The 24,714-nt window shown below is 38.3% G+C and overlaps 1 protein-coding gene across 1 annotated transcript; it reads left to right on the top strand.

Annotated features, from left to right (window-relative positions):
- The first annotated feature begins 20,905 nt into the window (after positions 1-20,905).
- Positions 20,906-21,962, top strand: LOC108609988 (uncharacterized). The gene is made up of 3 exons (XM_018001796.2): positions 20,906-21,527; positions 21,595-21,717; positions 21,782-21,962. Exons 1-3 carry the CDS (start codon positions 21,046-21,048, stop codon positions 21,921-21,923), a joined length of 747 nt encoding a protein of 248 aa, XP_017857285.1. The 5' UTR covers positions 20,906-21,045; the 3' UTR covers positions 21,924-21,962.
- The last annotated feature ends 2,752 nt before the right edge of the window (positions 21,963-24,714 follow it).

Below are 24,714 nucleotides of genomic sequence, written 5' to 3'. Positions count from 1 at the left end.
GAATGGCCGAAATAAAAACTAAATGCGCAAAAACTATTATGACGATGACAAAAAGCTTAGCATGTGCGTTACTTTTGAGCTTTGCCAAAGCAAAGCAGCAATCCAAAATCCTTTGTCAAAGTCGAAAAAAAACTGTTATTTATAAGCATTTACAGCCATGAAGAATGAAGTAAGAACAATGGGAAAAAGTTGAAATAAAAAATATAAATGTAGCTTGATACTTAATATATAATAAAAATATAAGCAGAATATTCAGGATTAAATATGCAAAGGATTAAATATGCAAACTTTCATTGAATGGAAAATAATAATTAAAAATGCATTATTTGAATAATTCATCGGCATTCGTCCATTAAAATAATTTAGCTTATTTTTATTGCTTTTATTTGGGTATATTCTCCATGGTAACTTCTATAGATTTCCACCTTTCGATGGAGATCTGTTAGCATAGTTTTTTAGCTGGGCTGCGATTAAATGTGAAACTATTTTGATGTGGGCGAAAAAGGCTTAAGCTTCAATGGAAAACTTTGGGTATTTTCCTAGGTCCAAGAGATGTCTGAACTCCAAGAATATTTGTGGTTAAAATGCAGGGCAAGTTCTCAAAAAATTAACATATTATTAGGCATATTCCTGGTCAAGTACTCCGCATTGGTTGGCTCTACGCTCTACGACTTTATCTGAAACGATAATTTTATTGGACATTAAAAACAGAAACGTGACGGCACATCAACGCCAGTTACATAATATTAAAAGGCTATACAAATGTCACATAAAAAATGAATGAAACAAAAGAAATACAGAAGAAACAACAATCTTGGGGAAGGGCAGCTCCACCGACTGTAACACGAGGCCAAAACTTGGCGGCGGCTGCGTGCCTGCAATGAAATCATAACAGCAATGGCAGCAAACTTGGCCAACAAATACATACACACACATCTGTACACATGTGTGTATATATGCCAGATAAGTATCGCATATCCACACCTATCGTGGCCATCAGTCATAAACTACTGAAGGAGCTGGCTGTTTGGCATATGTCCACGGCGGGACGATCGACTTTGCTTAACGCCGACATGACATAAAACGTAAATGGCATAAAATGCTATAATGTGCCGTTACTTGTAAGATAAACAATAACAAACCGTTGACTTGTTTCTTATGGCCGCCCAGAAGACAAAAGGCCGACTCCGCTGCCAAGTTATAAGTCAGGCCAAGCATGTTACATGCAAGAGCCGCAGTCGCAGTAGCAGTCTCAGTCAGAGTCGCAGTCAGAGTCGTAGTCAAAGTCAGATCTGGGTGCTGAGACCTCCCCGAAAACCGGAACAAGACACGAGCAACGTTTGGGCAATTGATGCACGACCGTACTCCACATGCTGATGCCATGGCGCCCCACGTGCGTGTCCCCGTTCATGGAACATGGCAGCTGACGTGACTGGATATGAAGTTCTCATGCGACTGCTGGATTTCAAGTAATTTATTCGACGTTTTCTTCAGCCATGCCTTATTTATTTTACATTCAATTAATATTTTCTGCTATGGGCATAGTTTATAAAATATTTATGAGACAAGCAAATATATAAATAAGGTAAAAATAAATTATGAAATATTTAAAATTTTTATTTGTTTTATATATAAGGAGTTATAGCTTAAAAAAAAAAATGTAGGACTGACAAATGAATAAATGTAATGCAAACAAATTAAAAAAAAATTATTTAATATTTTAAATGTTATTTTCTAGCCCACTCAGTCAACTGTGGGGTATTTAATTTAAGTAATATACATTTATATGTTATTTAATATAATTATATTTTATGAGAGATCGATAAAATAAAGCATAAATAAATTATTAAGATTTTCAAATATTAAGCATTCAACCAACTGTAAGGTATTTAATTTAAAAAATAATTTTTATAATTATTTACGATGTTTCTTTATAATATATATAAGCTATAGCTTATAAGACTTATATGAGACTTACAAATGGATAAATATAAAAAAAAAAACTTTTTTTTTAATATTAAATATTTTAAATAATAATTTCCATCTTACTCAATCCACTTTATGGTATTTCACTTGAATAATAATAATAATAATAATATATATAATACTATTTTAATTTATATATAAAATGAGCTAATGCTTTTAAGATATTAATGAGACTAACAAATCTGGCAAATGGAGGAATATTAACAGCTACCCTTCCCTATTTGTAGGGTATATTCAAAATCTATATGGAGCTATTTGCTTTTTGCTCTACTTATGCGAACATATTTTCTTATCTAGCTTTGGCAACATCATGTTTACAAATGTAAAATTCAATAAAATTTAACGATTATTTGTTTTCGACGACGATATTTCGATTGCTCTTAATATACTCTTGCGATGCTTACAATTTGTTTATGGCATTTCGTGCCATTTCGACTGACAATAACAAAAATAACAGCAACAACGACAACGTAAGCAAAGCTCCCTATCAATGACAAATTGCGACTTAATTCAATTGAGCACATTTCTGCTGAAGGTCTTTAAGTCCTGCTCTTGGGTAATGGGTAAAACTCTCTGCTAGATGTGTGCTTAGTCCCAGCAAAGCCTCCCATGCCCCTGGTAGCTAGTTAATATACGCATTGACAACGGCAAATCGCTGCTGAAGCGTGCAAATTTATTGCGACATCTGGGCAAACGGCCAGAAATAAGAAGCAAATCATAAAGCGATAGTAAATAGAGGAAATCCTCACAAGACTCGATTTAATTTCAACTGCCCACAATTATTAATGCTTCAAGTTCAATTTCATCTGGGAAATCAGTTGATATGTTCGCTAAAAGCGAATGCCGATATTTATGATTGCTGCCGTGCGGCGTTGTCCTTGCTCTGCGGTTGTTTATTTATACGCTGCCCGTAAATGTATTATTGAAATAAAATAGATTCGCATGGCAGGTGTGACACCCGCTGCACTACATATTGGCATATGTAAGGCAGCACAGCCACTCGACCCACTGACCACACTTACAAGTAGCGTCGCCCGCAAAACCAGCGTACCATAACTTATCGGGCGACCCTCGCCCCCGCTCTGCATCGACCGCAATCCGTCCTGCACGTAAACATTGCCGTAGATGTAATATGCCCTGGGCAGCAACAGGCCTGCATCATTCTGCGTGCGGTTATTGACAAATGTATTTCCAATTGTTTCACCTTCTCTCTCTACCCTTTTTACCCTCTATCTCTCTCTCGCTCGCTCGGTATCAGCTGGCTGCTAGTACGTGACGCTTATTACAATTTCACTCACCTGCATGTTTGCCCACATGTTTTATTGAGCTGCAATAATTTCCGTTTTGCTCCTCGCACACATTTTTTGCTGCACACAGCTCTCTAACACTTCATTGAGGTCAGCTGGCATGTGAGGCTTATTCGAAAATGTTTATATAAATAGCAAAAAAAAAAACACAAAATGTGGCTCGAGTGTCAGGTAGCCAGCCGAATGATTTCCTCAGCTCTCATATCCATTCTATTGAAATAATTCTTAAATACATAAAGTAAATATTTGAAATGGATTGTTTTTAAATACTTTTCAAATTGTTTTGTTTTGTTTTCCTTCAATTCCCGCCGTGCATGGAATATGTAAATGCCGTGCAAATATTTTTTCAATTTTGAATTTTTCGTGCCATAAAAATAATCAAATATCAACTATAAATGCTGAGTTATAGCTCGAATGGCTTTATATTTCAACTGTCTGACCGATGCTTGTGCGCGGCGCACGTCGCGTATACGTAATTCCTCGAATTTATCCCATGTGTGCCTCGTGGGCTCTGATCTGAAAATCGAAGCTCGTAGTTTTTATTTGCTAACGGTTTTTTTTATGGTTATATTTGCAGTTAGATTTTAGTTTTTTATTTTTCATTTTAGCAAACCATTGAAACATGACGTTGCAATCGAAATTGAAAAAGCGTCCCAAATAAAATATAAAAATTGGGAATAAATAAATCGAAAAAAAAAAAATTTATGAAAACAAAAAGCGATATATAAACAATATGACTTTATGGCAATGTAAAAGAAATTTTATATACTCTGATAATTTATATACTCTGATAATGACACGCTTGTTAAGGCTATAATGAAAAGTACCACAGAATATACCTTCTTATGCACAGTTTACTGGGTATTGAGCCCGCTGAGTAGCCAGAGGCAATCACATAAGCGCTCTGTCACCTCTGCAATACAATCAAATGCTTAAGAATGTGAGCTAAGCCTGACAGTAGAAGCCACAAAGCCAGCCTCAATGGCCTGAGGTCCTATCAGAGCAACAACAACAACCACAACAGATACGACAAGAGCAGCAAGTAAAAAAGCATGAAATGTGACAACCACAATTTTATCTGCCTCTTGTTTGTTGTTGTCCTTTTTTGCTCTTGCCAAATGCAACAGCATTTTGTGGTTGCGACAGGCATGAAAAAGGAATTTCGAAAGTGCACCACAAAAATAAGAAGAAGAAAATGGGAGACGTAGCAATTAAGCTATATCAACAGGCAGCCCGAACAGGAGGCGGCTAAGCAAATGGGTCACAAGGCTCCAATCAAACATCAGTCAACTGCTGATCGATAGAGAATCAAAAGCAGCAGCAGCAGGAGCAGCAGCTACAGCAGCAATAGGAGCAGCAGCAGCAACAGCAGCAGCAGCAACAGGAGCGGCAGCAACAGCAGCAGCAGCAACAGGAGCAGCAGCAACAGGAGCAGCAACAGCAATAGAAGCAGCAATAGAAGCAGCAATAGGAGCAGCAGCAACACCAGCAGCAGCCATAGCAGCAGCAGCAACAGCAGCAGCAACAGCAGCAGCAGCAATAGGAGCAGCAGCAGCAACAGGAGCAGCTCGTCTTGGCAGCTCTGTGTAGCTGTCGGATTTATGCGTGCTCCAGCTGGGCGCCAAGACATGGACACGAATTTGCATAATCATTCGTTTCAATTTAACTTGCGCTTGCTCAGAGCATGACCGTCTTCTAATGCGGGCCATTATCAGCGCTAGCTGGGCCAAGTGAATAAATGCGTAAGCAACAATTTGGTTGAAATAATTAGAGCTGCTGCTTGGGCCATGATTTAAGATGCAACTGCAAGTGGCAATAAATCAAAGCAAAGTTTTTTTTCCGTCCTCTCGCCTGTTATCCGCCCCTCGCCGACTTCCGACCACTTGCACTGCTCGGGCATGCGGAAAGTGCCTTGTGGCCAACAATAACTTAATTGCAAAGTCATGTTTGCTTTGTGGCCATGTCTTGGCTGTTGCTAGCTACCTGATGCAGTTGTTGCTGCCGCTGTGGTTAACTCAACCAGGCCAGGCTGTAGCAGGCAGCACACACACACATCCACACACACAGAGACCAAGCTCCATATCGTCTTATAGGCAGCTGTAGATGACTGCAAGCACCACAAGACTGCATTTCTGTTGTGGACATGGTTATTGGGCACCTCTACGTTTGTGTGTGTGTTGGCTCAAGGCAACCCTAATGTATCAGTGTTTTGGTTACTAAGTATATCTCACAGCTGAAACTCGATTAAGCTCTGTTAGGCAAGACAAGAGCCGTGCCGTGTTGCCATCAAATTGTAGATCATCTTTGAGTAGATGTTGAGACATGTTGGGAAATCAAGTGACGAAGTCTGCTGTCCAACAGCTCAAGTTGGGCAGTCAAACTGCTTATCGAATTTCATTCTCTTATGAAAGTGGTGTAATAGGTACAGTGTTTGTGTCACAGTAAAGATATCCCGATTACGCATTTCAGTTGGATAAAGTTTTGAGCAATTCATTTGCAATTCAATCAAAGTGTTGTAAGTGCTCCTGCCACTTCCTCCTGCCTTCCTTCATTGCAATGTTGCTCGAGTACACGACATTTTAAATAATATTAAATTCGCAAACTCATGCCAAAACTAAGCACAATTTAGAAATGCCAAATTCATGCCTTGTAAAAAAGAAGAAGAAGAAGAGAACAAGGAACCAGCACGAGCTGCTATTAGCAGCACATTTAAAACAAGCTCGCAAAAAGAGGAGCCTCAAATAAATATATATATATACACATATATACATAGGGACATATAATAATAAATATATTTGGCCAACATTTTGTTGCTGCTGCTGCACATGGTTGCTGCTCTGGGCATAAACTTTAAAATTGAGCCAGGCACACAAAGAAGAAAATAAAATTGAGAAAAAAAGAAAAGAAAAAAAACGAGAGCAGCAGCAACTTTTAGTTTTATTGTCATTTCAATGTATTTCCGCACTTTTAACCGCAGTCGCACATGCCTGCTGACCAAGCTCTAAAAAATGGAATGGAAGAAAAAAAAAATCGCTGCAAAGGAACAAAAAGTATTTCAGGCAGCTTCGAAGCCATAAAAAACTGCATTTGGCAGTTGTCGCCAAAAGGCAAACTACATCATCATAGAGAGCGAGGCTGTAGACCTTCGGCAAGACCTCTCGCTGCACCCAAATCCATTTCTGCTGCTATCATTTAATGTCCTGTAATCAGGCAAATGCGCCAAAGGGTATTTTGAATGACCAGAGAAGAAATTCATTGTGAGTAAATACAAATATCTTGTGCTAAGGCATTTTATTCGAGATACAAGTTAATGAAGTCATAGCTATATATTTCATAAACGCACTAAGCAGGGTATTTTTTAGTCACGTACTCTCAAGAAGACTTTTTTTCTTCATTCTAACATTTGCCGCAATGTCGCACAGATTTGCGTGCCAACGACATATTTAAAATGTTGAAAATTATTTATAATTAAAAGTTGGAGGCCAGAAACTTTTTCGGCTGTGCCTGTTGCCAGCATATAGACCCCGCTCTTCCACTCTCACCAGCCTCCTCCCCGCCTCCTCGGTCGGCGCCTCCTGCTATGGCGCATACAATTTTTTAATAAAAGTGCCTGGGCAGCCGAGTCCATTGGAGCCGTAAACGTAGACGGAATGATTGTTATTTACGCAATGGCAATAATAATCCGTATTTTTGCACGCCCAACACACACACACACACACACACACACATAAACAACCAAACAATCACACATATACACACGCACACATAACCAAATATGAGTGCTGTGTCTGTGCACATAACCAGCAGAAAATTCAATTTTCCTTTGCCTTTATTCAAAATTCCAATAACTCACAATCAGAGCGAATTTCTGGCTTGCTTGACTTCATTTCAACTGCGGCTTTCCACTCTCCGTTCAGTGCGATTTACTTTGCTTTTGTTTTTGTTTCCCTTATTTATACATTGGTACATTTTTTGTGGCCCAGTGTGTATACTATACACATGGGACTCACTGTGTTTGTAAATATTTTTATTCAGTTTGCGGCTTTTGCATATTGAACTACTAAGTGATAATAAATCAACTCCGGTTGCAGACAAAACAAATTTAAATGAAATTAAAGAAATGAGAATGTTTTAGAAGAGACTAAAATAGATTTTCTTTAAAGAAAATTCAATTATTTTGAGTTTTTATTATTATAATATAAAGATTATTATTTTATTTTAATTTAGCTGAAAAAAAAAAAAAACAAAGTAATCAATAATTTTCTAATTTTTATTATTATTATTTTAATTTCACCTTTGTTAAATATGTATTGAATATTTCCTGGAATTGTACTTATATGTAATGGATGAATAGATTTAAAATATTTAACAGCAATAAAAAGGTTAAAGTTTACTAAATATATATTATATAAGCATGATAAATAAATAAATTCAAAAAAATGTTTTTTTTAAATTGATTTATTTAATATGTTCAATTAGTAAAAATTGAACAAAGTTTTGCTAATTTATTTATTACAATGAACAATTTTAATCTCATATATTAAAACAAATACTATTGAAATGCATTTTAATTAAAATTTTTGTATAGTTCTCTATATAAATTTAATAAAAAGCTACAAAAAATAATGTTTATATAAAATATATAAGAAAATATGGAGTACTTAAAGGGCCACAAATAGATCAATTTTATACAAATATTTTTTTACCGTTCTATATTTAAATTGAATTGCCATTCAAATGCATTTATTTAAATACCAGGCCATTAAAGTGTCTCTGGGCTGGTCCAAGCCCAAGAGCCCAATAGCCCGACTATAGTCGAACTGTCCAATAAAAGTCAATAAGCAAACTGTAAGATATGCGCATATTTCAATTACGTATTCGCAAAGCGACGCCCAGCTATACAAAGGTTCGTCTAATAGATATAGCTGTGCAGCTGTATGTGTACTGAGATATATGTAGCGGTGTATGTGCGTGTGTGTGTGTGTGTGTTTGTGTAGTGCATATAACAAAACACAAATTCAAATGGCATTTTATGCAACATGGCCTGGCATTCCGTGTGGACACACGAGAGTGCGGGGGGCAGGGCATCCAGTTGCACTCGTTGAAACATGTAAGCCATGTATTTCATTATGTTACGACAAACTGCCTGACACGGCCGGCTAATAACGGCAACGGCAACGGGCAGCCATGTACAGAGACAGTTGTTGTTGTTGTTGCTGCTGCTGCTACTGCTTTTACCAATTCCTTCCCCGAGTGGAAGCCGAATCCGAGGCCGCCCTAGATACCATGCAAATCGTAGCTAGAAGTCAAAAAATAAAAGTAAAAGTTGAATCGATGCGGGTCAATAAGCAGCGCCTGCTTACAGCAAAATCAAATTAGTATTAGGCAAAATGAAATAAAAAAAAAAAAAAAAATATATATATATATATATATATATATATATATATATATATATATATATATATATATATATATATATATATATATATATATATATATATATATAGAAAATAAAATTAAGAAATAAAATGAACTGCGACTAGGCCACGACAATATTCTGGCAGTTCTCCATCTCTCAGCTCTTGCCTCGCCTCAAGCATCGCCCGCACCCCTCGAGCACTTCGTAAACGCTTCCGTACACATGACTGACCAGCACAACTTTAAATAAAAGCAAGCAACTGCAGCTGCGAACTTAACATAGTGCCTGTTGGTAAGTCAATGTACTTGTGTGCGCCCAACTCGACTTTGAATGCTCGCCCAAACTTTTCGGGCGGCCTAGTCAAGCGTGGGCCTTTAGTTTAAAATCGAGTATTTGCCAAGTGCTGCGATTCGATTTTATGATCCGCCATGCGCATTTTTTGCTCAGACATGGCTTTTGGATTATGGCTCGGGTGGGCGGCCCTCAGCCCGTGCTGCTGCCACTTCCAATCGACGCAATAAACTTGCGCTGCTGCGTATCCGTAGGCGCATCCGCTACAATTCAACTGGCCGCAGGAACTGGGCAAATATTTGCTGCTGTTGTTAATGTTATTTATTAATCTGCGCGCTATTTGAAACATATTATTAAAACACACACAAGCAAACGGTAAACGCAAAAAAAAAGTGAGCTGAAAAGTGCATTAATCATATTTATATGTGTGGAAAATGCAAACGGAACAGGAAGCGCTCATGTCAAGTGCTTAAATGCTTTTTATTTTTGCATTTATCTATGCGTTATTTAAAGCTATATCTCTTGAAAAAATAAATGTAAAAATAATATATATCTTAAAAAATAAATAAAATTAAATATATTTTGTACATCATTTTACAGTACAGTTACAGCAGCTTTTCCTCCGCTAAAACAAAAACTTGAAATTAGATTCTACCTGCAAACAGAATTACTTCATTGTCTTTATAAATAATAAGAATTGAGATTCAGAGTTGAGAGAGCGCCAAGGATCCGCTGTAAATGGAGTATGAAAGAAAAAAAAAAAAAAACAATTTGTTGCTTGGCCTCTGCAGAAAACTTTTCATGCGAGCTCATTAAATATTAAGGGCACTTTAAGCAATGTTTGGGGCCGTAAAGTTTGCGCGTTATCAATCAACGGGAGATGACAAAATCAAAACGGGCGACTAAATTAGGCAAGTTAGCCAAGTTGGACAAGTTGGCCGCATGGCATGAGGGCCAAACAAAACAAGCCAAGTGAAATTGTCAACAACTTATCAGCTGTACAAATGAGCTGCTGCTCCTGCTCCTTCTCCTGCTGCTCCTGCTTAGCGAGGGGCACAACGGAAGCCAATGAAGCCAGGCACTAGCATTCACTTACGATTCCGCTTCCGCTGCTGCTGATGCTGATGCTGCTGCCGCCTTTGTGGGTGGCCATTCCTGCTACAGCTTCTCCTGCTGCTGCGGCTGTCTAATCGGCAGTCGTTAGTCGCTGCGGGGTCAACATTCATATTACGGAGATGATGTTGCTACTGCTGCTGCTCCTGCTGCTGCTGCTGTTGTTGTTTTAAATGCGTTATTGTTGCGCTGGCAACAACAAATAAGCGCATTAATAACAAACGCCATTGAACGGCCATGTCATCAAATGAGCCAGCAACAATTGCCACAACTAGCTGCCGCAGCCAACACTCCAGCGCCCGTCGGAGCGACAGACTTCAGTCAGTCCGTTCTGATGCTGATTATGGCTGTTTGTTTGGGCACGAGTACAATGACAATGCCATTGGCGCATCATTAAATGGCCAAAAGTCACGCATTTCGAGCTGATGGACCAAAAATGATATCTAGAGATGCGAGCACGAAGAAACAAAAGTGGAACTTCCTATAAACAAGGTTTCAATCAGTATTGGCAAGTGACTCTCAACCATTATCTCTTTGTCATTAAAGATATGTTTATAAATAAAATATACCGAATTTTACTTCCCATACAGAAAGATGAAAATTTAACTTGATAAAGTCCATTCGATAGCGAAACCTTCCAGTCATACACTTCATATAAAGACTAACATCTCCGATACAATTGATGTACATTTAAAATGGAAATTCACAGACTCAACCAATATATGCTTAAAGTAAAAACCTTATCAAGCCTCTCATCCATCATTCCCAGATACGCAAATCTCGTGCTGATTCGTGAATAATTGGCTTTCTGTTTTGTTCCGAGTGACTCACGACACAGCCTCCACTCTGGAGGCAATTGAGACGAGTCATTGGCTCTAGCGACGATTAAAATTGCGACTGTTTCGATGATTACCGGTGCCAGGACGATTACAGCTGCGCCTCTGCCCATCTCCCCTACCACCCCCAACGCTGCCCTCTTCACACCATCAGCCGGTCTTAAATGGCAAGTGTAACAGTAGCTGGCGAGTGTTGAATGTTTAGCTGTCATTACGTGTCAGTAAACCGTGATCAGGAGCAGCTTCTGGTAGGTGGATGAGGCTGTAACCGGAGCGACTGCTGATGACAACTCGTGCTGTTATCACTGGGTTTGCTTTGGGCTCGTTGGGCATTCAGTTTACAGCATTCAGTATCAACAATGGGCCAGACTTTGTCCAGGGGCCAATCGCCATGCTAGCAAATCCACACATCCGCTTCCGCTGGGCCCATTCAATCGCACTGATGGCCACACAACGGGCTCCAGGTGTGGCGGGAGCAGGAGGCTGGCAGACTCCTCTGTTTGGTATACAATTAGGGCACGCTGCTGACCAATTGCTGCACTTAAATGGAAAATTTCAGGTTAGCGATAGTTGAACTCTCCATTTGGTTGATGAGTGCGAACAATGGGGAATTATTAGGCGAGTGTTGAAGCATAATTAGTTTTCAAATAAGTAGCCAATAAATTAAACTGTTTCGATTGTTATGTAAATTTGAATCTGTATCTCTTCCATGATTTGATTGTTTGCTTTTATTGAACACATGTAGGATATAGAGTGTTTTCAGAATTGTTTAGGATGCATAAACAAATTTTGATAGAGTAGCAAATATGCGAATAGATAAAAGCAAAATAAACGTATATTTTGAATTTTTCATGAATTTGGTAGTGGATTTTTAAAACAAAAATAATTTTTTCATTTAATAAATCGTATGATTATACCCTGCACCCATGACAAATGAAAAATCAGAGTATAATGATTTTTTCTCATTTGTTATTTAAAAAAAAAAAAAAAAAAAAAAAACATGAAAAATATCAGAATTTCAATTGAGGAAACAATTCTAAGATGATACAGGAATTCTTTTATAAAACACATCGTCATGAAGAATTCTTCGGAAATAAAAGCGCACCCTGCAAGTCTCAGAAAATAAGAGTCTCAATTCCGTGTAAAATATTCGAGCACCAACCGATCACAGCGCCTTGATGATAAAAAAAAAAAAAAAAATACTACTATGCAACTATCAAAGATGGAACATTTGCAGCGAAGAGCAAAAAAAAAAAATATATATATATATTTATATATATATGTATATATATAGCTCTGAGCATACCCAACGCCCTCGAGATCAGAGCGAAAGGCAATCGACGTCTACAACTAGAGCTTTAGCTCTCAATAACACTTTGGCTTACGATCCATAATTATACAGGCGATCCTAAATATGCTCAACAGTGTTCCATTCCAATCGGTCTGCTCTAAGTGGTTTGAGCATAGTGGTTTGAGCTGTGCCTCTAGAGAAGTCTTCCTATCTACTTGCTAATCTGTGCGAAAACTTGTCAATCTTTTAAACTATAATTTAAATACAAGATAATAATAATACCGCTCAGAATAGGGCTGATATATATACATCTATATTCCTACATCTATGGTTACCCAAATGCTATCAGCTATCTAGACATGCAAGAAGTTATCAAAAAGTGTTAAGAAACTGGTTTAAACAGCGTGTTTCACATTGCTGTTGCAGCTAGTTTGGGGCGCTCTTTCCAGGATTTCAAACAATTTTCTATTTGCTTTTCTTTGTTGGGTGGATTTCGCTTTGTAACGCTCCTCGCTGGGCTGCCTAGTTTCCATTGACAGTCAACTATGGAAATTCGAAAAGTGAACCAAAGGGCTGCTCCTGCTGCTGCTGCTGCCTGACAGCAGTAACAACAACAATAGGAGCAACAGCAATAGCAGCAACAACAGTAGCAACAGCAACAGCAACAGTCAGCAGGCAGTCAAAAAGACAATTGCTTACTGCTGGCTGCAGCAACAGCAACAACAACAAAAGCAACAACAATAGCCAACAAGCAACAACGTTGGTTGGCTTCCGCTTTACTAACTTTTCGCAGTGCATTTTTCAATGTTGCTGTTGTTGTTGTTGTTGCTTCTGTTGCTTCCAAATGTTGTCGCTGTTGTTGTAATCCTGCTAAAGCGCCAGCTAGGCCGCATTGTTTTTGTTGCTGTTGCTACTGCTGCTGCTGCTGCTGCTGCTGCTGCTGCCAGTGCCACTGCGCTTTGTTTGTTGTTTCATTTCAATTCGCCGAAACAAAGACTTAAAGTGCCCATTCACCTGATTTCGCAGGGTTTTAGTGCTGGCGCCACGCCCACAATGTGAGCAATAGGCACGCCCACGTGCCTCGGCTCGCATGTTTATTTAAAACAACAAGAACAACTGCAACAACAATAACAAGCGTTTGGCTTTTGTATGTCTGGTCAAAGAGTTTGGCAGGCAGAAGCTGGCAATTGTTCAGCTTAAATAGGCCTCATTTTAGGCCAGCCATTGGAAATGCCTGTGCGTGTGTGAACGTGTGAGCATGTGTGAGTGTGTGGGGCATATGACACAGTTTTCTGGTTTTTTTTTTCAAGTGCCTAACACACCACAATAGTCATTGAGTGGTGCTTCAATGTGCTAGCTGCAAATTGGGCTGCTATTGAAGTGTATTTCATTGTCGACTACTCGAAATAAAAGTGGTAAATAAATTATGGATGTTTATACATTATATGTGGTATAATGATAGATATATAATATGTGTAATAATGATATAAATAATGATAATTAAATAAAATATATAGTTATAAGTGCGCGAATATAATATAAATATTTATCTATATATGCACATTTGTATATACCTATACATTACATTTAATTATCATCATTATATATAAAAATTACATATATTATAGAGCTATTATTATTTTCATTGATTTTATTTTTTATTTATTTTTTTATTTTATTTTTATTTTATTTTATTTTATTTTATTTTATTTTTTTTTTATCTTAATAAAAGGTCAGGTTATCGAGCCCTTTTAAAACTGAAATTAATTCTAGCTGTGCAACTACGAATAAGTTAGCTGATCTGAAAGCAAGTTGTTGCGGTCCTACCCGCATTTACCAAAATTTTCTATATACAGTAGAATGCCGATAACTCGAAATGGCAAGAGGAATTATTGATAAAGAATTTCATTCAAGGGAAATGAATTTCTTTTTCGATTTATCATGATTTCCGATTTAGCGTGGCACAAATCATCGAGACTCGATCGTATTTATTTATATATTTGCAGATTAATGGATAATATAAGAATTTATAGAAATGGCTTCAATATTATACAGATTCGGCCCCTGTCAACCTTTTAAAATGTATTATAGGAATAGCAACCTCATCATATATCCGGCCTACATTTAAGTACAGAATATATTCGCGTCTACAATTTCTACTATATAAATAATTCTATTTAAAAATATTTCAGGTCAAGCCAAGCATTTTACAGATTCCGTTTGGAGTACTAACCACATCTCGCGTGAGCGCATAAGAAACTCTTAGCAGTTTTATGTATTAGGCAATAAATTTGAAGCGCAGCCACTGTCCTATATACACACACACATACACACACACACTAGCGCTATTTATGGCGATTTGTAGCAACAATTTCAATATGGCGCGCTGATCAAGCGATAGCCGCGACTGCCGCCGGCTCCTGCTGCGGCTGCTGCTGCTGTGGCTGCGTCTTGTATTCCGTTACAGCAATTGCAATATCCCTTAATTCACTCACACATGAGCATACACATACACATACACACACACACACACACACACACACACAGACGAGAGTCTCCTTCCCTCGCATAGCAGTTTTATTTATTGAAAGTTTTTGGTTTGGGGTTTTCGCGCAGCGTTTAGTAAACTTTTAAGCCGCTTCGATTGCGTCCTTGAGGCATTTGGCTTGTTTTGCCGTTTGCCCTTATTGTCTCTAGGGGGCACTGGGGTGTGGGGGCAAGGCTAAGTCCTTGACCTTACCGCGTGCTGTCATTGAACTGCAGCCAGCGCCCATCGATGGCAAAGCCAGACAAATTGCCATAAAATAGTGACAATAATCATCCTCGTCATTTCAGGCCATTGGGCAGCCGAAAAGTGCGGTGGGTCTGGCGCTTGTTAAATATGCCATTCAATTGGGCTCCTAATATAGCAATAGTCATACATTTCGGCCCCGTCACGTCTTCATTTCATTTCACTTCGTTTCAGTTGTTCAGTTGTTTGCTCTGGATCTGTGGATCTTGGCTGCACGTACAGCAGAAATCACGTCTCAGCGACCGCTGGCTATGCTTACGGCCATTGAACTGTGAGCGCCCACACTTGGCGGCCAACTCTTTGGGCCATTTATAACCGCAACGCCTCTCATTATGCAGCAGCCGCTACGGCCGTGCAGTTATCTATGGCCCACCTCCGACTCCACGCACGTGGCAAGTATTTACAACAGCCTAGCCTAGCCGGCACTGCGCTACACGAATCAACAAGAAAGCCTGACTGAAAATGGAAAAAAAGAAAATGTTTCTTAACTTACAATTCTTAGCAGTTTGCTAAGACTCTTAAAGAAATAGTTGAAAGCTGGCAAAAGTTAGCGAAATAAACTTAAAATTAAGTCGAAAAACCGTCATTAAATTGTATAGCATAGTTTGCTTATTGTTATTCGTTGAGCTCCATATTTTGCCATATTCAACAAGGACGTTTTGTAAAAATAATTTGTATTTTATACTTTACTTTTTTATATTCATAAACATTATACTTTCTTATATATATTTTATAATATATATAATACAGTCGACTCTCGATAATTCGTACCCCATTAAATCGAATGTCGCGATATATCGAAAAAATGTCTAATAGTTCTCGATAAGATGAACTTTTGTAAATAAAAAAAAAAAAAAAAAAAAAAAAAAAAAAACAAATAATATATTAAATAAATAAATAAATATAAAAAAAAAAAAAAAACAATTTATACACTTGTCATTTCGCATTATCGGAATTCTACTGTATATTTCTGTTATATATTCAACTAATAATTGAAGCCAATTATGTAGTAAGTAGTAGTATTAATATCGTATAAGTATACTGTATCTAACTAATATTAGCTAATTGTAGTTTAGCTAATATTAGTTAACTTTGTTTTGGTACAATTCTTACTGTTAGGGTTACTTAAAAATTATAAAAAAAAAATAAAATAATTAAACTATCCCGCCATTTTATGTATGTATATAAATACATCATTTTATATTTTTCTTTTTGGTTTATTCGGTTACAATACTTTTAGTAAATTTAAATACTTAAGTTGTATAAAAATAAGCCATTTAGTACATTATATAATATTAATAAAATAAAATATTAAAAAAAAATAAAAAATAATAATTATTTAATCATATAAACTAGCAAATTTCATTAACATATATTATAATATTGGAACAGTTAATTTCACCTGACTTTAGCTACTTTTAGCTTAGGTCAGCTGCCGCTTTACTCCGATGTCTAGTGTAATTGAAATGTTCGACTTTAGCGCAGCGCGACGCGAACTCAATTGAAAAGGTAAACAAATCAGAAAGCTGGCCACAAAGCGTGACATTAACACAGCGGCTAGAAACTATGCAAATGACACAGCAGCTGCCCAAAGAGCGAACCTCAACGCGCCAAAGCATTTTCCGCCGCTCCGCCCACGCCTCACACGCCGCCCCTTCTGATGCTGATGCATGGACACAGAGAGAGTGGAAGCGCCGAAAATGCGACAGGAATGGGGCTGCGGCGGGAGAGTGACTGCAACTGAAGGGAGGTAGAGGCAGGGGTAGGGGCAGGGGTAGGGGCAGGAGTAGGGGTAGCCACAAATAGATTCCGAATGAGGACGCGAATGCGACAGACTCCGACAATTGCGTATTGTCCGGCTGCTTTGTTTTTCTGCCGGACTCGGGCACAGTGAGGGGCTGCAGGTTGCTGTCGTCAGTCTTGACATTTGAGTTTGTATCTGTGTATTTGTAGCATCTGCGTGTGTGTGTGTGTCGGCAGCTGTGTATTGGCTAGCAACTGTGGATTTGTCAGCAGCAATTACCGTTGATCTCAAGTGTTTTTTATAGCCATCTTTTGTTATCGGTCGTCTCGTTGTCGTCGCTATTGTTGTTGTTGTTGCTGTTGTTGTTGGTATTGCTGTTGTTATGGCTGTTGGCACGTATACCCACGTTCGACTCATCGCATTCAATTTGCTTGATTTTATTTCCGTTTTTCGTCGCATCGCCGCATTTTCTTTGCCAGCCAGCTCCTGCCCAGCGGCACCTGCAGTCCGCAGTCAGCTCTCCTTAGCTTTTGCCATTTTCCTCCTATTCGAATTTGTCCATGATTTTGATTTTGATTTGGATTCGTCGCGTTGCCAGTGCAACTTGAGTGTGCAATTTGATTTGATTTTCGGCAGCGCTGCAGAGCTCTGGCGTGTCCTTGCGGCTGCTCTTCGCCTGATGGGCAGTTGCGGTCCCGTTCGCTATTAAAATCGACTCAGCCAAAATGCAGCCACAGCCAACACGAAATTGCCATTTTGTGTTTAATGCCAGCCAGGCAGACAGTTGTGTATTTTGAGTATTGCATTTTTAGCCATCCTGCCAGGGGAAGCGCCAACTATGTGTGCCAGGATATGTCGCTGGCTGTTTGTTCAGTGACAGGATATGAAGTGCTCCTCGATTGCCACTGGGTTACACATAAGTGTGCCACGTGTCCAATATTACAGCTCAACTAACACCGAACGCCACGTGACCCACTGCCTCAGTCGATATTTATGTCAATCCTCGACTCTCTGCAAGGCAATCGCCAGCCAGAGGCGCCAGCTACTGACTCGTTTCACTTGCTTGTCACACAGATATACATAATAATATACCTATTTATTATCACATAAATGAATTGTCTCCCCAACGAGCATACACTCGACTGATGTAGAGTCTTATTTAAAATGCCATTATCTTATTCGTAATTTTGACAGCTAGCATTATTAGCATAATTTTGAGGCTATTTTGCAACAACAAACAAGAGCATACCTGTTTACGTTGTGAAAAGAGTATATAGAGTTTGTGCAATATTCATATTCATGCGAGCCAATTGAAGAGAATAAGCTGGAATTCGACCCATATATTATGTGTCATGATCTGGAGATACGGCAAATCGAGAAATCCTATATCTTGTATGCCTTAAATGCTATATCTTAAGGTGCTAACAACTTTGAATTTGGTATATGACTACACATATACACATATATATTTGTCCCAAAGTAAGAAGTGCACATAAATTTACATTTTTGGTAAAAACTTACATCAAACAACTTGAGCCAAACACATGTTTTAGTTATACCAATAATATTTATTTACAAGAAAAGAATTATTATACCATCACTATTTATTTACAAGAAAATACTAATACATATACATTTATATATTAGAAAATATATACATATATGTATATGTATGTATATGCGCATTTTCTATAGCTCGAATTTTTTTTTTTTTTTTTTTTTTTTTAATGTTTAAACTTGTTTAACAATTTCTATACTTAATGGTTTTCCCATCGCCTTTAAGACTTTTCAGTAAAATTGGAAAGTTTCCCTAGTTATATTATATTCTATTCTAGTATTATTAAATCTTATTATTATAAAATCCAGAAGATTACATACCCTCTATAAATCATACCTCTATATATAATTATATATATTTCTGATATTCCTATCATTCTAAGCTCCTCTTATGTGATGCCTTTTGGGCATGATTATATGAAATTACTTATATATAATTTAATTTTATGTATATTAATTTAATATTTCCAGTACTTCAAAGTAATGTATCTTTATAAATTACTATTAAGAACAATTTCTGATTATTAAATAACATTCCAAGTTGCTTTAGCTCGTATGACCAATGACCAATCGTGACCAGAGATCCCACTGGGGCTACGAAAGCTATTCAGTTGTCACACACATATAAATTCATCGAATACATATATTACGGCTTATCGCATGAAGACGATTCTCACTCGGGCAATTGGAGCATGTAAACAGAACTATTAACAGGTCATAACTGCTGCTGCTGCTGCTGTTGGCCTTGCCAATGATTTTTTTCCGCATTTTTGTGCAGATCCTTTTAACAGTTATTCAGATGTGTTTAATACACTCAGCTGGTGCCGCATGAGTTGACCCCGTTGAGGCCGAGGCGGCAGCAGGCGGTGTTATCCCTTCTACACGGACGGTTGGACTGCGTAAGGCCGCGAGGAAGCGAGGCAGCTGGGCAACCAAGGACATTGTATGGCTGATTTGGCAAGGATACACGGCGTGAACTGCGCGGGCACAGAGATAGATGGAGAAGATGACAAGAATGTCTGGGGACAGTTTTTCAGATATTTGTTGCCGCTGATGTCGGGGGTTGCCTTCATTTGCAGCCGTCGCTCGGGCTGTCGACTGTTTTACTTGTTATTCGATGTGAATGGGAGTAGACGGTGCCAAAATCTTCAACTATTTCATTTCATTTAATTTGATTTATCTGCTCGGCCGCTCGCTTGACTCTTGCCTGTTTTTTAGCAGAGAGCAAACGGCAGACACGCCCCTCGGTTAACGCCCACGCTCTGGTCGTAGGCCACATCGCTGCTCATTTATAATGAAAACAGAGCACATCCAAATCCGAATCCGAATCCAAGCTCACACAACATTGCAGCCATGGAGGCCAGGCATATTCTTGAAGCCTGCTCCAGCGCCAGCGTCAGCGCCACGTCCTTGAGTCGTAAAATCTTCACAGCTTGCGCTCGGCCCATGTCGTGGGCCGTATTTGGCATTGGCTCTGCGGCAGGCATTTCTCTCCGAGCAGCAAAAAATGCGAAGCCAAAAGATTAAAACCATAAATTCTGTTGCGCTTAGCAGCGAGGCGAGCGGCTGAGCTCACTCTCAGACTAAAGTCAAATAGAAATTGTGTAGGGCTGGAAATTGGGTGCCAAAATTAAATCATGAAATAATGCTATACTTAAGAGCGCCCAGCATTCGCCATAGGCTCCACTGCCCGAGCCAATAATTCAGATTTACAAATTAAGCAAATGAAGACGCTTTGATAAGAAATTATCATGGAACTGATGTAGCCTAAAAACTGTTATTATTCGCATCTTTTGGTTGGTTTAAGTTAGGGCAAATAACTGATTAGAATATTTATAGTAAAAGCGAACTTATATTTAGAGTGTCTAGTAAATATAAACATGCATATATATCATTATCATAATGAATGATTTAAATGTTAAACATTACATATATATCGAGCTCATTGATAGTTTTTCAATTTATACATAATAATATTATAATTAATTATTTAATAATTATCAAACTGATGCCTAGGAAATGTTTTTCGAATTTATCTGCGAAACTATTTGCTTGCCCTGGGCCCTGTTTCTATGGTTTCTTGGCGGCACTTCATCACAGTGAGTTTTGTTTTAGAGGTCACACACACACACAGATTTGTGTCGGCTGAATAGAATTACCCATACGCCATGTGCGCAAACAAAACATCCAAAAATTTAGTCGCATGCCTCCACGCACACATATCACGCGCCTCTGCCTCTGCAATCTTTTGAAAGGTTTTTTCGGTTAAAATATTTTGCATATTTCCAAAGCGAATGCCGAACTGAAAGCTGCGTGGGGTTGGGCACCACGCCACAGGGCGTGCGTGTGTGTGTGCGTGCGTGAATGTGCGTATGATACATAGTTGATAATTTCATTATGGTTAACTGTAGTTTATTGATTTTATCAGCATATGCTCATATTTAGTAACATGAAACGTTGCCCGAGGCTGCTTAAGATTCATGAAATATGTATAAGCCCTGGAGCAGCCTCTTATAATAAGCCTTGAGCCAATAGATGCTCCTCTTTGAAAACTTAGTAAGCTTATTAAGAACTTTCAGCTCCAGCTCAGAGTCGTTGTATTATTTGTTACACTACTATCAGTTGTTGTTGTTGTATTGCATTGTTTATTGTTGTGTCTTAGTTCTTTTTGGTTTTTGTTCAAGTGTTAAAGAAATCGAAAATTTTTACCATGGCGGTCGATGCTAGCATCTGGAAACTGTCAAAATTGTGCCCCTCTTCTTCAGACACAGAGTTTACCGCTGATGCAAATTTGTTTCGCCAGACCATGGCAGTGCCTAGCGTTACGAATCAGGCATCGTGGTTTGAACGTGATCCAAGCACGAAGCGTACCGTATTCTTCAATGCTGAGGATCGAGCCTCGAACAAGAGAGCGTCCTCCATGTTCTATCGTCCGTCCCGCTTTACGATTGGAATAGGTCAGGGAAGCACCCTGTTTGAGCCCAGAGCGAAGAGCGTTCGCGGAACACTCTCTGTTAAAGCCGACTTTAGCAACTTTGACTCTAATTCGAAATTCAAGATGTACCGACACCGTCACCCTGCAGATGCAAAACATGTAACGCACTACGATATATCAGCAGTTCATGAGAAAAAGAGAGTCATGCATCATTACTTGGAGGCCGAACCAAGCTATACGCGCTTCAAAGTCCCTTTGTGAGTTGAGCAATAATAGATTGTTGTTTGAAATGATGAATGACTAGTTTAAATTGTGTAACCACAGTCAGATAGCATGTGCGGAGCGCTATAAGAAAAACATCAAGAAATACAATCAGCAGTTTAGGCGGGAAATCGCCAAATTGGTCGATAATCAATCTTCAGCTCGGGATGCGACCTATTTCGTGCGGTAAGGCCTGTGAAAACCCTCTAAAAATCACACTCTAAATTTTATTATGTATTTATCATGTCAGTATGGTGTCGTACACTACCCTATGGCCCCCATATCATAATGAGAGAGAACTGTATGATACAAGCTGCAATTTCTATAGGTTGACTCCTGCGGAGAGCTCACGACTGCAATACATCATGTCAACAGATTTTTCATATATTTGAAAAAAAAAAAAAAAATTTAAATTAAATCAATAAAAGACAACAAAATTATTTTGAAACAGTGATTCCAAATAAGCATAAGCTTTTAATATCGAAAGTTGTTAAATAAAATAAAATACATTATTTTGTAAATTAAAAAAATTAACAAAATATACATAAGCCCGTACCCGGCATATGACATACAAGAAAGGGTACGTACATCAAATTGCATCCAGCTTGCGTGGTTGAGGTGGGTGGGATCACTGCGCTGACTGCCTCGCCTTTGTAATAACTCAGACAATACATTGAATATTCCACTTCTTTTTCTGTTACACGAACTTTATCAAAAACTCTCCCATTTCTTGCAAGTTCAGGTTGTACAAATATTTCAAGAAGCATAAAGCAGGCAATGCAAGCACTTAGATTTTGGGTTTAAGTTGCCTGTCATGGGAAATGTTGCATGTTTCTGTGGCACGGCCAGAGCAGAGCAGCGCAGAAGGCGAATTGCATATTCAGTGTCATTGGCATTGATATGCTGGAAAATGTGGCAAAGTTATTGTACACTCAGCAAAATACTGCATACATTTACAATTATAATTCGCATAATGGGCACGCGTTTCGGCTGGCAGCGAGTGCATTGGCAAAAATGCCAAAGTGGACACAAACAGCAGCATAAATTCCAGCAAGGCGCGTACAAGTGTTCGCTGCATATTCGATCTGCATAAACAGTTTCCGTTTCCGGGCAAACACATTTACATAGCCAGCCACTTGACGGGGCAGGGCAGGGCAGGGCAGGGCCGGACCGGACTGGGCTGGGCTGGGCTTGTGGTTGGCTTCGCCTGGTTTTCGGGAGCATCATCAACACAACCGCAATGGTGGCCGCCTTTACATTAAATATTAACCCGAAACGCTGATAACACCCACACATTACAAAACATGTTGGACAGCCAGCCACAGCGGCGGATGCTGCCATGCACAAAAGTAAAAATAACTTCCATCTTGTAGTTTTTTTATTCGCGCAAAAATACCGCTCAAAAAGTGAAATAAAATGAAATATATATATACATACATACTTACAAATATATATATATATAAAGTGAGGCATTGGGAACGCAAATTTTTCGCTTCACTGAATTATTCATGAATGCAATTTTTGCCAACAAATAAAATATAAGCAGCCATCCAGCAATCGCTGCCCCCTTGAGCATTGTGGGCGTGGCAGTGCCTGTAACTGCAGCTGTGACTCGAATGTCGCTGCAGTATTTAGCGTAAATTAAAAAGAAAATGCAAAACTCTGAGGAAAATTGCTCCTGAACTTTGTGTTGAGTTATGAAAGTGTATGTCACAGCGTTTGAGCGGGGGGGAGGGCGGAAGTTGCAGCGCTGGGCGTATACTTGATATTTAGCATTCAGCATAACCACAAAAAATGAAATAAAATAAAACCGAATAAAGGAATATTCGCGTGCTTAATTTTGTGGAAATAATTTCCAGCGGCTCGAATTATTTATTTATGTGCGGCAAATACGCTTTCATTCGACTCGGTGAAATGAGCACAGGTTGACACACATATTCAGCTGCCATTATTTGGGCCCGGAGCCCAATTGAATTAGCTATTCACGCATATTTTATTGTTTTCCAAGCGAGACTCTTGTTGTTTTTAATTAAGTTATATTTGTGGTTTTATGAGACTCAAAATATATGCATTCATAATTGGAGCAGATCAGAGTCAATTTCAAGTTTGTATTCTGTGAGTTCATATATGTATATATAATAATTACATGTTTAATGTTATAATATTATTAGTTGGATCCTCTGCGTGCTCATTTGATAAATTTTCATTAAAAAATTTTATTCTTTTTGAAAGTTTTATTCGATCTTCACATCATATTCAAAAGCTTCCTATAATATATAGGGTCTAATATTCATAATCGGTATTTTATTTTTCAAATTAAATTGGCTTTCCCATGAGTTACACATCAATATAGAATATTTAACTTATTGATTTATTCCTTGCTTACTGTTCTATTTTCCAGCTTCTCATAAATGCCTTTTAAAAATATTGCATAACAAAATATCAAAATATTATTTTAAGAAAACTTTCATTAATCATTTGATACTGCTGCTGTTATATGGCCACTATTCATTGATTACTTTTCTGTTTCCTAGTTTCCTCACATATTCGTTTCTTCATTCTGTGTAACGAAATCTGAGACGAATGCCATTTCGAATACAATTTCCTATTGTAACATGGATTCATTGGAGCTGTGAGCATCTGGCACCTTGTTATGTGGACAAAAATGATTGGCAATACTGTTAACAAGAATAAGTTTCAATTCGCATTGTAGAGTACGAGTAAAAGCAGAAAGCTTTATGCAGAAATCCGAATTGAAATGTGAATTTAAAAATTAAATTCAGAGTATTCAATATGCTCTTTAGCATAGCGAATGTCATTGATATACAAGAGTATTAGTAGAAAGTTATATATATTTATGCAAGCCTAATAATTAAACTCAACGTATTCATTATGCTCCTTAGCATGGTAAGGCTGGGAATGTGTGTTAGGCAATGTCAACTCAAAGGCTCTGCATTCCTTCAGGGCTGTTGGCTTGCAGAATGAACTAGACGCAAGTGCGTTGGGTCTGAGCGCTGTCTGCAACTGAGAAGGGCCATTAAAATAATCGCTGCAATAACCGCATTTTGCACAAATTTCAGCTGCATTTTTTATTTCATTCCCTATCTCAGGTTTTTTTTTTTTTTTTCTTCTATGTTTTGCTCTAGTTTCAGTTTTTTCGTTTTTGTTGTTCCTGTCGCTTTT

This window comes from Drosophila arizonae, chromosome 2 (assembly GCF_054131065.1).
Source record: "Drosophila arizonae isolate 15081-1271.41 chromosome 2, UAZ_ARI_1.0, whole genome shotgun sequence".
Taxonomy (NCBI): Eukaryota; Metazoa; Arthropoda; class Insecta; order Diptera; family Drosophilidae; genus Drosophila; species Drosophila arizonae.
This window is presented reverse-complemented; position numbering and strand designations above follow the sequence as displayed.